This window comes from Porites lutea, chromosome 1 (genome assembly GCF_958299795.1).
Source record: "Porites lutea chromosome 1, jaPorLute2.1, whole genome shotgun sequence".
Lineage (NCBI taxonomy): Eukaryota > Metazoa > Cnidaria > Anthozoa > Scleractinia > Poritidae > Porites > Porites lutea.
This window is the reverse complement of record NC_133201.1, coordinates 14,374,595-14,388,698: the sequence shown is the minus strand read 5'-3', so window position 1 is coordinate 14,388,698 and position 14,104 is coordinate 14,374,595. Positions and strand designations below refer to the sequence as shown.

The 14,104-nt window shown below is 38.4% G+C and overlaps 1 protein-coding gene across 1 annotated transcript in view; it reads right to left on the bottom strand.

Annotated features, from left to right (window-relative positions):
• Positions 1 to 51: 51 nt before the first annotated feature.
• LOC140945856 (endothelin-converting enzyme homolog) overlaps positions 52 to 14,104 on the bottom strand; it is a 34,264-nt gene continuing 20,211 nt past the window's right edge. Inside the window, exons 6-19 of the mRNA XM_073394911.1 lie at positions 12,346 to 12,435; positions 9,392 to 9,525; positions 9,034 to 9,265; positions 6,033 to 6,131; positions 5,646 to 5,723; positions 5,238 to 5,341; positions 4,589 to 4,647; positions 4,200 to 4,251; positions 3,119 to 3,186; positions 2,313 to 2,437; positions 1,720 to 1,785; positions 1,526 to 1,621; positions 608 to 684; positions 52 to 182 (exon numbers count right to left, since the gene is read on the bottom strand). Coding sequence (XP_073251012.1) covers positions 83 to 182; positions 608 to 684; positions 1,526 to 1,621; positions 1,720 to 1,785; positions 2,313 to 2,437; positions 3,119 to 3,186; positions 4,200 to 4,251; positions 4,589 to 4,647; positions 5,238 to 5,341; positions 5,646 to 5,723; positions 6,033 to 6,131; positions 9,034 to 9,265; positions 9,392 to 9,525; positions 12,346 to 12,435 — 1,380 coding nt within the window. The 3' untranslated portion in view covers positions 52 to 82. The remainder of the gene's footprint in view (positions 183 to 607; positions 685 to 1,525; positions 1,622 to 1,719; positions 1,786 to 2,312; positions 2,438 to 3,118; positions 3,187 to 4,199; positions 4,252 to 4,588; positions 4,648 to 5,237; positions 5,342 to 5,645; positions 5,724 to 6,032; positions 6,132 to 9,033; positions 9,266 to 9,391; positions 9,526 to 12,345; positions 12,436 to 14,104) is intronic.

Genomic DNA, 14,104 nt, shown 5'->3' with positions numbered 1-14,104 from the left:
GGGGTTTCTTTGGTGACTCTCTGCCTGGCAGGCTTTTAAAAGTTTGTTACTGCAGCCCCAGTCAAGCAAGTGCAGCAGCAACTCACCAAATCGAACATTTGTTAACTGGATTCATTCTGGATCCAACAGGACAGTTGAAAGCACGTGCGAACTCTTTGGAATTTGACATTTCTCCAATGACTCTGAAAGTGGTAAATCTAAATAAATACCTCGTTCAAAAACAACTAATTTTTGAATTGCTGAGAAATACAAATACTATGTCAGTTTTTTCTTCTTCTCAACTACTATCTCCACCTCGTTTTATAGGGGGGGGGGGGGGAGGGGAAGGGGGGTCTTTCTTTTTGCCTTTCCGTAGATGTGAGGGGACTGGAGAGTCCATGCGAACGAGGTTCAGTTAGTGAATATGAAAAACCGGTACTTAAGAACTGTTTGATAAATTGTTTGAACAGGAGCCTGACTTGAACTAAGACTTAAAAAATTGAGTATAAAGATCTATTTTTTCCTAGTTTATGGCTTTCTGAGCAAAAACAAAACAGCTAGATGGACTGTAAACGTTGGCCAAACCCAACCTAATGTCTTAGAACGCGGGTTTTGCTGACATTTTTACCTCCAGTGTCCTAAGGTGTGGGTTGCTTGCTCAATTTTCGTCAGAGCTACAGGCGCAAGAATTGACTCACAATCCACCTGTTGAATAGTAAGAAAGCTTAATAATCTGTTAAATATTTTTGCTCAGTATATGGTCTACATGTATATCCAGAACGATACGGGCAGCACACCTGCTAGGCAAAACCTACAATGTGCTACTGATATTCCTTGAAAGGGAGAGTGAGAGTGACTTTTTGTATTTAGCTGATGTCAGCAGAATAATCTCCCGGGGCTCCTCTGTGGGGCTCTTCGCTCATGCGCGCCTTCATCACGAAGAAGATGGGGTGGGGCTGGGAGGCACTTCACGTGAAATAAGAAAGAAGCTTTAAAGCTTTGTGTTTAAATAAAGTTGCCGAAAGGTTTTAACGTAAAAAAATTAAATTTGTCTTTTCCAGTTTGTTTTTTTATTCGTATGGATTGCACGAATTGTCACTTAAAAGTTACGAGGCACTTGTACTGATAATTTTTAAAGCTACCAACAATTTTGCCCTTGATTATGAATATCATAGGTGCTAAAAGTGCGCGAGTTTCGAGATTTTTCCCTCAAATATCCACGGAAAGCGTTTCCTAGAAATATATTTGTCATTCTTTGAAGAAACTTTTAAATTTAAGCATTGGTTATTACGCGGTACTTCACCAGTACATAAATAGGCCAATCACATCTACAGCCTCGATTCCACCAAAGGCCAGGATACTCAACCCTGAGGTTTCTATCAAAACAAACTGATCATTATAATACGCGTGTAGGATTGAAGGCTTTTTGAACTTTATAATCAACTTTGTAAATTTGCATTTGCGAGTTTTCAGGCTAAGCTTAATACATCAACCAACATCAGATTCTTGACACGAAACGTTAGTGTAAATGAACAAGTCAACGTACCTGGGCTGCGCTTACAAAGAAGAGTTGTTCATTGGTGTAATTAAGAGCTGGTAATTGAGGTTCCTCTCCATTTCTTTTTACCCAATCTTTATAGGCCTTTATAAACAAAACAAAATTATTGAGTTGTAGATTACTTGCACACCAGTAGCATGGTCGGAGAATTTTGTCGTATTTCATGTTTTATCATAACTTACCTTAAAAGCTTGTTTGATCGCACCGTTGTCCGCAATGTTCTCTCCAAGTGTTTGAATACCGTTAAGCTGCAAAGAGAAATATTACTGACCAGAATGTTGAGTACATGAGCGCTAAAGATAGTCTTAGGACCGGCGTCTCTTAGCAACACTGATTTTCTGGACACTCTCTCTATCACGGACACTTTTGGGACCGGCACTAAGTGTTCGCCTAACAGGGCCGTCCGTCTTATAGAGAGTCAAATAAAGGGAGTAAAGAAAGACAGGGACCAACTCTAGGTGTCCGTTTTACAGAGGTGTCCGTCAAGGAAGTCCACTGTATAGACGGAAACAACGGCAGATAGCAGTAAATAAACTGAACCAAAACTGTCCCAACCAATTTCCATCGACTGATTTCCGTTTTAAGCGACCGTGGCATAATAGGTCAATACTGAGACACACATCTGCTTTTGATGGAACTGAAAAAATGCCAACAAAACGGCGGAAGCGTCTCTTGAGGTATATTACAAAGTTTTTAGAGGTCAGAGAATGAAACAGTCATTTTGCAATTGTTCCACTATAACCATAAGTACTGTTAGTTGGCTATAGGAATTTACCTTTTGGCCGTAAGCTTCATAACTTGAGTACTGATCTACAAAACATTTTGACTTTCTTTCAAATGCTTCATTTGATGAATTTGACCACCAGTTGACAAGGTCGCCATCCTTATCGTATTTTCGACCTGAAATAAGAAATATTGAGGTCTGAAACTCTGCCCACATGAAATCCTTTAAAAGTATCATCTTATACTGGCGTCGCATCCTGTAACTTACCTTAGTGAGCTTACCGTGCTATTCTTGATTAAACAAGGGTCTAAAAGTTGAACTTGTTATTGAGGCCCCTAGCTAGGTAGTTACAGTTCCACTACTCGAATCAGGGCAACTGGGAGAAGATTATCCAATCACAACTTTTTTTGAAAACAAAAGATTCTCAAGTTTTTTTTTGCAAACGGACCAATAACATTCGTGAATTTGAGGGCTGTTTCCTGAGAGGTCGAGTAGGTTCCAAAGATTTTAAAGTTTTCAACGGTTACATAGTTGATCCTCGAGTTTTATTGGTCCGTTTGCAAAAAAGTTTTGAGAATCTTTTGTTTTCAAAAAACGTTGTGATTGGATAATCTTCTGCGAAGTGCCCAGGTTCGAGTAGTCGCACTGTAACTGTTAGGTAAAACGCTTCAGCTGCATTTAACAGTAATAGGTGATGTAACATCGAATTAAAACTCTTGCTAGATTAAAGCAAAAAGGGGCCCGAAAAAATTGCAGACCAACGCCTGGTCAAACGTGACAGGTGGAGATGAACGGCAGGTGCTATTTCGTAATTTAGGTTAAACTTAAGTCCCAAAATAATAACGTCTGGAACCTACCGTTGCTATCAAATCCATGAGTAATTTCATGTGCAACCACAATTCCTATCCCACCGTAACTAATTGCGCTGTAAAAAAAGGAAGATAATTCAATCTGGCTGGTGTTATTTCGTATCGTAGCGCTTTAGAAAATAGAAGTAACAAAAATGTTCATTAAAAATAAAGAAATCATGAACAAAAGTGCCATGTTTAGGTTGAAGTTATCCTTTCCAAACGTTTCGGGCCTGTCCCTTCATCAGTGGAATTACCAGTTCGTTGAAACCGTTGCAAGGTTTATATACGCCATAAATTAGAAATGAAAATTAAAGGCTTTGTAGTGCACGCGCGGCTCTGCGCGCGGCCTAGAGGAAACGGAAGTCGGAGTTTAAACCGCGCGGCTGACTGGTGCCAAGCTGAAATATCAGTCGCATTTCCGTTGCGCGTTATCTACAGAGAGCATCATTCCTCGAACCAAAGCGTCGTCGATTGAGTGAGCAGCTGTGTTAAAATGTTCAGCCACAGGAAACCCCCGCAAGTTCTTTTCAATGCTCCGAAGGTGTTCGCCAAAACGTTGTCTTAAAGTACGCCCTGTTTCGCCGATATAGACGGCAGGGCAACGGCGATAGGAGATGCAGTAGACCAAGCCAAACGTTTGGCAAGAGAACGCCTTCTTGATGACAAAAGAGTATTGAGGGCCACGGACACTAGTGCTAAGATGTGTGCAATTCCACACTTGGTTTCGGCTCCATTAAACTGATCCTATACCAGCTATGGAATGTTTTGGAGGAGCCATCCACAATGTGAGCGGAGTAACTGACAAGGCCTATGAGTAGGAAAACAGTCTAAAGAAAACTAGATGTAGTGCGTAAATAATGAACTAAACATACACGTCCATTAAATAAGTAACAGCTCAAGTGGATATAAGACCATACAGGTATGTCCAGCAAATAGGGCGAATATTGATTCACCAATTTCTGGATGCGGGTTTTTTCGATGGATCCATGACTGGGCACCACATCAACAGAAAACTGTCATATTCCTGAAATGAATTGCTATCACTAAACGCTCGAATGAAATAATACTTAACCATCTTGAAACTTACCGTGGAAATTTTCTGCTGTAAAATGGAATTTGAAGTATTCCAGCGGGAAAAACTAAGAAAGTCATAAACCAAATGGTAAGACGCACTTCTTAAAATGTTTCACTGAGCGTTTTTTTTTTTTTTTTTGCCCGTTGTTCTTTTTTTTCTCTGAGATATAAATAGTATGTATAATGCGAATACTGTACCGGGGCTTCTTCGAGAAAGTTGACCAATTGGATTACAGGAAAATAACAAATGTCGCCTCAACTCAAAAGTAAAAAGGTCAAATTGTAGAGCATATGGGGTTCTGCAGTTACTGTCGCACAAGGTCTGGTCAGTCAGTCACCGATCTACAATAGCTGTTTTACTTATATCCTATAGGATACAACTGTTATTTATAAGATACTCACTGATTTTGTTAGTTACTCTGTCATAGAAGGCATTTACCGTATGTGGGTGAATCATCCACCTAAGTGTAATCGGAAAACATGAGTTAAATGCTGTATGTTTTAACGCTGTTTCATTACAATAATTATGGAGCTGCCACTTTTGCTTTGTTGGGTCTAAAATTTGGGAAACCATTCCCTCCGAAAACTCTATCTTATAACGACTTCTATTGGCAAAATAAATTTTATGTTTTTGTAAAAATACCCACTAGAAAAGATCTGACTTCTCTTTCCAAACTACCAATGATCATTTCTCTTTGTATTCAATCGTTAGAACAACGTTTTGCACTTTTAAGTTTCCTTTCCCCTTTGTACGTTTCTTGTAGCTTTATGTAAACGTCTACGCCATTTAGTGCTACTCGCAATGGCAATGACCAACTCTAAAGCCTAAGCTCCTTTGGTGTGTCACTGCGCACATTTCACATTAATTTTTATGATTTATCTGATTTGTTTTTCCATTTGTTAAGGCTAGAAAATCAATGTTTTAAAATGAAATAACGTCAGCTAACGACAAGGCAAGTACCTGCAAGAGTCTTATAGTAGGAGTAGCCAGTAATCAGTCGAAAGCTTGACAAAGCAATTATTTGTGGATTAATACTTTAAACACTCCTACCTTCCTTTGTCAACAGGTTTGCGTAGATCTTGTAACATGGCCTTGACAGAAAATGCTCGATTGTTTATCACGTTATTAAAATAAGATCCATTTGTTACTGTAAGCTGAAGCAAAACATCAGTAAATAAACTATCATGAAATAAGATAAAACAAAATGCAATAATGAATTGACTTTCAATTAGTTCAACTGGGAGGGAGTGAAAGGAAGCAAATTCAAGAATAAAATGGAAATGACGGAGAAAGTAAGTTTCGGTACAGATTAATGACAAGGAAACGTGAACCTAAAACTAAGGTCCACTGGATAATGGGTGTTAAACAAAATTGGGTCAGTAATAACCGAGACTGAGACTCGTCTAAACACAAAAAGATACTGAATCACCTACTTTTTTTAATGAACGAGTTACTTACGTCTTTAAATCGAGCTGTTAACTTGCTTTGATTTTTAAGATACTCTGGGTAACCGATATTTTGCCTGATGGCAGCAGCCTGAAAGTATACAGTGAATTGATGGTAACAAGTTATCAGTATGGTGACGCTGGGTTTTAAGCTACAACCTCGGACAAAACCTGTTGAGACACATTGCAAAAGTACTTATTTTCCCATGTCATCCTGGCAAAAACGGAAACGGTGGTCAAATGAATGCCCGGTTTCCCCCCACCCGTTATCCAATGTTGTTTAGGATAACATCACAATTATACACTTTAGTGCCATATTTTTTGTTTAGAGGAGATGGCACTATCATGCGCAAAAGTTAGAAATACATGGAACTGTCTCAACAAGTTGTGGTTTTAATACCTTTTCTTTGGCATATGTCTTTGTATTAGTGTCCATCCAATCCAGGTGATCAATGCTACTAATAAATGTATCTCGCAGATCGTTTATCATAGACATAACCTGAAATCATAAATGTACTACCACGGGTTATATGAAACAGTTAGTTTCGGTAGGATTTTGGATTTTTTGAACTTAACACAAGATTTTTGCCAGAGAAGCAAATAAAATGCAAAAACTTTGAACTCAAAATGTAACATCAACTCCAACAGTAACAACTTCTTATAGGTTTTTTAAGCAATCAACTTCTTTCATTAAATCGAAATCTAACAATGCAAAAAGTCACATGATGTAAAAAGATGATCTTCGGATGCAAAATAGGAAAACACTTGAAAATAATACCCATCACCTTAAACTGATTTATTCGATTAAATTTTGCTTAATGTAGTTTAACCAGTCAAACGTCCAGGCAGACCATAACGGTCTTCTGATGTAAACGTCAGAAATTACATCATTTAGATACTTCATCCACGAACCTAAGTAACAAGGGAATAGATCCTAATAACATATTGCAAGGGAGATTGAAATTGCCTGTGCTTTTCTCGAACTAATTCCCTGCACTTCATTTTTACTATTCGAATTCTTATGACTATGGCACAATTGTAAACCAAGCTCAAGATTTATTCTGAAGAATCTGCCCAAAATCTGGATTTTATAGATTCAAGCGGTACATTTTCTGTTCTTCTCTGTGGGTTAGTAAAAAAATCGAGCTTCTGTTTTTTGACCTATGCCGTCCCTAGGACTTTTCCCTTCTTGAAGCCCCATATAGCCCTGGCTTCTTTTCCCGCAACAGGAAAAGTCTCTCATGAAACATACTTCTCATCGTAATTTCTGGTTTATTGCTCAATGAAGAATATAAATGGTGTATATCAGTCAAAATATTTCAGTTCATAAATATCTACATTGGAAGCCTCTGATCTGGTCTCTAACCAGAAGATATGCAGAGATAGAGACTGAGCAGTTTAATTTTAGACAAACGAAGGCCAATTAATTCAAATGTTTTGATGCATTTCACATTAATAGTGTGTTACGTTTGCGTTTAAATCTTGATACAATTAGTTCCGTTAAAAGTAACATTACTCACATTTCGCACATTTTGCAGTGTAACAAGGCCACACTCGTTTTTTGAAGTCCACATACACAAACCTCGGCTTTGTGTTACGTGTCCTCCTTCGTTAACTTTCCAAATTCCTGTTTCTAAATGTTAAGGTTTAAGGTGGCTCCGTCATTAATACAAGCGCATTTAGCTGTGAAAAAGTGTTCGTCATAACTTTTTTGTTTTTAATGCGATGGCTGAGAAACTTTCCAATGAACAGCAGATATCATTTGGCAATAGTACGAAATATTCCGATTTCGTTGATGGTAAATATATTTTGCTAAATTAGCGCCTAAAAGGACCCTACTATTCAAAGAAAATTGCGTCTAGTAAAAAACAAAGTTTGCTGATATTTTTTACTGAAATTTCTGGTATCAGTTTTAATTGATATAATAAATATGCCAGAGGAATTTCAGAAAAATCGTTGGAGCAGAAGTCCGTAACTAAAAGTCGCTCAAAATTTAGCTGTTAAATTGTTTGGAATTTCAAGAATAAATTACTATCGGGTAGAAGGAGACACCAGTTTGTTTGCTAATTCTTAAAACGAAAGCCGATTGCCTATCGTGCTATTCTTTAAAAGGTACTTTTTAGTTTTAGAAGTACTATAAATTGCTCCAAACCTTTCTCTGAAGTAGCATGACTTGTTTCTTGACATTTTTAAAATATCCCTTGGCAGTTTTGGCTCAAACTCCTGCTACATACATTTTGATGTATGGCAATGCATTTTCAACGTCTTTTACTGCTGTTCGTTGCTTCCAACTCAGGAAAAAGTATTGAGATTGAACGCTACCTCGTATCAAGGCTCAGATAGAACTGTCCGGAACCTTTGTTTATGACTAGAAAATGAGCACGAGTGGCAGTTCTGCAAAGAATTCGCACCTCACCCAGGGGGGACGAACGACAATGATGCCCATGCCTGTGAACCGAATTACATCACAGTACAAAATAAAATTATCGCACAAATACTGCCCGTGAATAAATTTACAACTCTGAAATTTTTGTCACTCCTTCCTTCAATGAATGGGTAGTTTTTTTTGGATTATTACGTTTTGCTCTACAATACATGTTTATACAAATCGGTTCGCAGACATAGGCATCATTGCCATTCGTCCCCTCTGGCTGAGGTGCGAATTCCTCACAGAGCTGCCGCTCGCGCTCATTTTCCGGTCATAAACAAAGGTGCTGAACAGTTCTATCTGCGCTTCGATACAAGGTAGCTTACAATCCCAATACCCTTTTCCTGAATTAGAAGCAACGTACAGCAGGAAAAGCTGTTGAGGATGCATTGCAATACATCAAAATGTATGTAGCAGGAGTTTGAACCAAAACTGCCAAGGGATATTATAAAAATGTCGAGGAATTCATTTGACTTCAGAGCAAGGTTTGGAGCAATTTATAGTACTTCTAAAACTAAAAAGTACCTTTTAAAGAATAGCACGATAGGCAATCGGCAATCGGCATATTTATTGTATCAATAAAAGCCGATACCAGAAATTTCAGTAAAAAATATCAGCAAAAATGTTTTGGTAGACGCGATTTTCTTTGAACAGTAGGGTCCTTTTAAGCGCTAATTTCTCAAGAAATATTTACCATCAGTGAAATCGGAATAGTTCACATTATTACCTAATGACTTCTTTTGTTCTTTGCAAAGTTTCGCAGTCATCGCGCTAAAAACGAAAAAGTTACGACGGAAAATTTGTCACAGCTAAATGCTCTAGTGTTAATTACGAAGCCACCTTAAAAGATTTAAAAATTTATGACCAGAAGTCTAGCTTCAATCCTCAAAACTCTCCTCAAATGAGTTACCGCCGGTCCTCAAAATAACGTACCGTAACAACCTCATATTATCACGTCTGAGTAACTGCTTACCGAATCTTTGTCCTTCTTATCAAACTTCTCATCAAGGAAAATAACCCCCAAAGGATCTCCTATCTCGTTGTCATAGTGACTCATTTCCGTGATGCATTTCTGCCAAATGTTGGTCTCTCCCGTACCACCAGTAACAACTTGACGGAAGTCTGAGAAAACCTTGCGGTACTCACTGCTCAGATACGGGGCTAACTGAACCACCGCCTGCCACATCATGTAGTTAGCAAGAACTCTGACAAAAACAATTTATCGATTATAAACCAAATCTACCATGAAATTTGCGAAACTGACCTTGTTTATTTCGTTACTATAAACCAATGTAGTTGATAAAATGACTAATAATCAAAATTTTGCAAACCTCTCTGATGTGACGGATGTCAAATTGGCTATACTGATTAAATAATCCAAGGCAAATATGGCGATTTTTTCGTCTTCGTTTATCTCATAGCTGCTATCTCGAAACATCGCTTTAAAGAAATCCAGCCAGTTAATCTGTGTGGCAAAAATGAGAAAACCTTTATTAGTCTATAATTATCCGACCATACTGTTGACATCCGCATCAAAAGGTTGTGTACAAACAGAGCCCTCTCGTATTTCTCCCCTGGGGTTTCTTACAACGACGCTTTAAGTTTCGCTGGTATCGACTGCAGGAGAGTCCGTCAAGAACAAGACGCTATGGAGCGTACACTTCGGCGTCGTGGTAATTTTTAATGCGGAAGAATAGTAAGAAATGAAATAGGGTAAGGGTAAGGTGTTAATTTGTGAAATTATGGGATTTGTCAGGATATTCTGAAAAGAGCAACATCCAAGAGGCCTACTTGCCAAAACTAGCATTTCGGACTGTATTTCGGGGCAAATTGTCTCTGAGATATTAAACCAGTTAGGCTCTGATGACTCCATACAAATCCTGCTAAATTTGACTTGGGTCTAAACGTTTTGACCTGAGTCAAATATGAGGTTACTGGCGGTGAATAACAAGTCCAAAAAACAAACAGTGAAAAAAGAATTCTCTATTTTTCTTACATCAGGCTTCAAAAACAGCATAACAGTCTCATGTGATGATTAAAGATATGTAAGGCATGGGTAAGGAGTCAATTACGTTGAGCATGGAATTGGCTAAAACTCAATGTTACGAGTTCGATGTTTTGGGGATAATTATTCGCTGAATATCAGCACGCAGGGATGTCGGGTTAACGCTAGGAAGATTAATACCAAAAAAACATAGTACAGAGCTTTAAAACACAGCATCCACCAACACAAACTTGGCTTGAACTTAAGTAGAACTAAACAGCCTCTGCCAATAATAACAAACTCTCACTTGAACTTCAGATATCTTACGGCTTCCGCCAACTTGTAAACGCAAAACTTGAAAATCGACCTTCGTCACACTTGACTAAACACAGCACTCCAGCTCGTAGGAAAAAACTTAGGTCGTCAAAAAAACTCGCGTGGAACTTGTATACCGTTTGACATAAATACTAAACAGGCGAATAGTAGTAGCTTTTCGACATAGTTTATGATTTCAGTAACTGATGCAAATCTGCTGACTCATGCTGAAATGTAAACCTGCCCTATTAATTATTCATGATGATCAAAAAACGTAGAGAACGTACGAGAAAGTCACGCAACGCATGAACGCAATTTTACTACGTAACACTCAACAAAGACAAAACGTCTTTGTGCAGCATTTGTAACTTTAAATTCATCACAAAACAGTTCTAAAGGAACGCTCACTCGTGAAATGTTTTTCAACACTCGAAGAGAAATTTCGTGTCCCTGCGCGGCCATGTAATATCCTTTATTTATTCCACGGGTAGCCCAAGCTCGAAATATGAGCATCGGCGAGCATCGGCATTGTTGCGTAACATTCAAAATGTAAGGATTTGTGAAGGTTTACCTTTACATAGAGAGAAAACCGTTTACATAAAAACGCATAAAACGGCCATAAATCGGCCCGTGGACCACACAGGAAAGACGTAACACACATTTTAAGTAAGGTAATCTGTTTTTTATTGAAATCCTTTTATTTTCGTAGGTTACAGAAACGAAGTTTTTTTCCCATACAAATCCTTATATTTTGAATGTTAAACAACAATGCCGATGCTCGCCGATGCTCATATTTCGAGCTTGGGCTACCTGTGTTTATTCCTGGAGTAAATTAAAGAGGAAACTCGAAGTGATCTCAAGATATCATGAAGTAGTCCGGTCTCATTTCGTGAAATAGCCGAAACAAGCCGAAAAGTCATGAACTTGCGAGCCCAATCTTGTCCCGAAACTAGCGCATAATTTCATAGCTATTTTTTGACATTCCGAACTAACTTGGATCGCAGTAGCGCAATCGGTTAATCCCTAAACTTAGGGTCTCCTCTGATATGACGGGTCACACAGGTGAGTCGGTTCAAACCCAGGGAAAGCCAAAATACTAATTCTTTCTTCCTCGAATAGGTTAAAGAATAAATCAAAGAAATAGAAGTGATCTCGAGACATCTCGAACTACTTCGGCTCTCACTTCGTCAAATAGCCGAATAAAACCGACAACCTACAGACTTAGCGTGCCCAATCTTGTCCCAAAAATGTCAACTTTGATACATTCCTGAGCGTCGCGAATCCTTTACTTCGCGCTCCGCCGAAGTAACAAATAATCAATAAGCTTTTCCAATTAGTAGTTAACAATCCATTCAGTAAGATTCACGGTCTGTTACCAAAAAAGTGCAGCGGGCCAACTTGTAATTTAAAGAGACAGAAGATTTTCGACCCACACAAAACTATAACAAAGAGATTTGCGGACACTTTTATCAACAAGAATAGCTCCATGGCAATATATTCATGACCTGCAGTTTAAATTTTAAGGTTTTTATTACACTGTAATGATTAGTTTTGTAGTATATGTATTTATTGGGATATTGTTAGATTAGTAAAGTTGCGCAATTCAGTTCATTCTGCAAAGTGTGTTAATAAAACCCAGTCTATCTATCTATCTGAAGACTTTTCGCTAAATATGTGCTTTTGGCTTCCGCGTTTAGAAAACATTCTGGCGCATGTAAATATCCAGTTACAAAGCTGTCCTTGTAAGTTACATAAAGATGACCGCCAATGATTTTGCCAATGAATCTTACTAACTCAGTATAGTTCGTTGGTTTTTCTCGTATCCTTATTTTTGCTTACAGTTTTGACCGTCAATTTGTTATAAGGATGATAAGGGAACGAGTGTGGAAACTGATTCATCCATATTACAATTGTAAGAAATAGAAAGACTTATAGTAGAAATTACTTCTCATAGCTCAAACCCAAGTGTTTATCCGGCCGGTTTACCTTTCCAGCTGTTTTTTCCTCAAGTTCTTTTACAGTCACTAGCTTGTACAGTTTACTTTTATCAGCTCTCTCATCAGCAGTTGCTGATAACTGTGGATGATAAGAAAATATGGTCAACTGATGGGTTTACTAAACTGGTTCTTCGTCTGTTGCTGCTGTTAATTAGTAACTATAGTTTATCCTTAAGGGACCAAGGAACCCAAAATGTTGAGAGGATTTAATAGTCGCTTACGGTAGGTAGTGGAAAACAAAAATCGAACCACGTGAGTTCCCTTCAGTAATAGGAGATGTCCGAATGCATTTTCCTTTTACAAGAGAATTCGTTGCATGCAATTTCTAATCAACGATGTGAAGATTCATCTTGTCACATAGTTCGTCGCATAGTTTGAGTAGTGTACTACATACGGCAAACATACAGATCCAAAAAATGGCTCTAGTGGTCGCTTACAATAGGATAAAAATAACGAATAATTCCACAAATGTGGTTCTAACTGCAATTTAAGAATTTGTTCATGCTTAGCGTGCGTATATCGAGTTGTGGATGCACGCGGGAAGTTTGGAGAGCACGAAAGATGCGTAAGAGTTGCACGAGGCGATAGCCGAGTGCAACTCTAGCTTCTTGAGTGCTCTCCAAACTTCCCAAGTGCATCCATAACTCGATAAACGCACAGCTAAAAGCATGAGCAAATTCTTTTATAACATAGCTGACAAAAATGCTAGCTTTTTGATCAACTACAAAATTCTCGTAAGGCGCTACACAATAACAAACGCTTCTATTGGCTGATTACGAACACACCACAATCATTCTGTAGCTTTTCTGTAAAACTGAGAAAGAAAATTTGCTTCTTTATTCGTTAACGATCAATGGAAACTAAGCAGAAACAAAGGTAAAAGAGTCTTAAAGTTCACCTAAAGTTAAAATACTAACATGTTCGTAAGAAGTCGTGGAGTATGGTTTGGATTTGCTGAAAAGATGTTTACGTTTTGCTCGGCGAAATCCAGAAAACATGTTTTTAGCGAAGACGACTGTCATCCTTCTTTAAACTCATATTCATTTACAAACATTGGCTGGTCATTACGGCTTCTTGAGAAGACCTGGCAGCAGTTGTTTTTGTAAGTAATAAATTTATGTCTTCTTGTGTAATTTGTGTTGTTATTGCGAGAGAAATCTTCCTGCTTCAGTCGGATTGTCCGGAGATAACAAAAGTGCATAACAAATTTAAAAACAACAATAAAAACGGAAATTTAACCTCTTAATGTTGTTGATGACCAGTTGGCGTCTGTTCTGTTCCCAGTGAATGTCTTTCGGCCAAAATTTGCTGCAGCTGGTCTTCCGACAAATTTGCGAAACGCGCAACATGCGAGCTTTTTTAATTCGGCTCTATTTTTGCTTAAGAAATGGTAAACGTGCAGCGTGCAACCATGGAGTTATGGATGCACGCGGGAGGTTGCTAAGCACGAAAGAAGCGTAAGAGTCGCAAGAGGCGATAGCCGAGTGCGACTCTAGCTTCTTGAGTGCTTAGCAAACCTCCCAAGTGCATCCATAACTCCATGGTTGCACAGCTGCAACGTTTACCATTTCTTTTATAACATAATCAAAAGAGAAAAACATTATTTTCCATTTGCCTTCAGTTGATCGAGTCATCGGTTCTAGTTCATGTATGCTGCCATCTGCCCGCGCGTAAACAAATCACGTTCTATGTTTTTCAAAAACTTGCCTTTGAGTTTTTCTTTCTCTGAATCAACCGTTCTCCGTCTT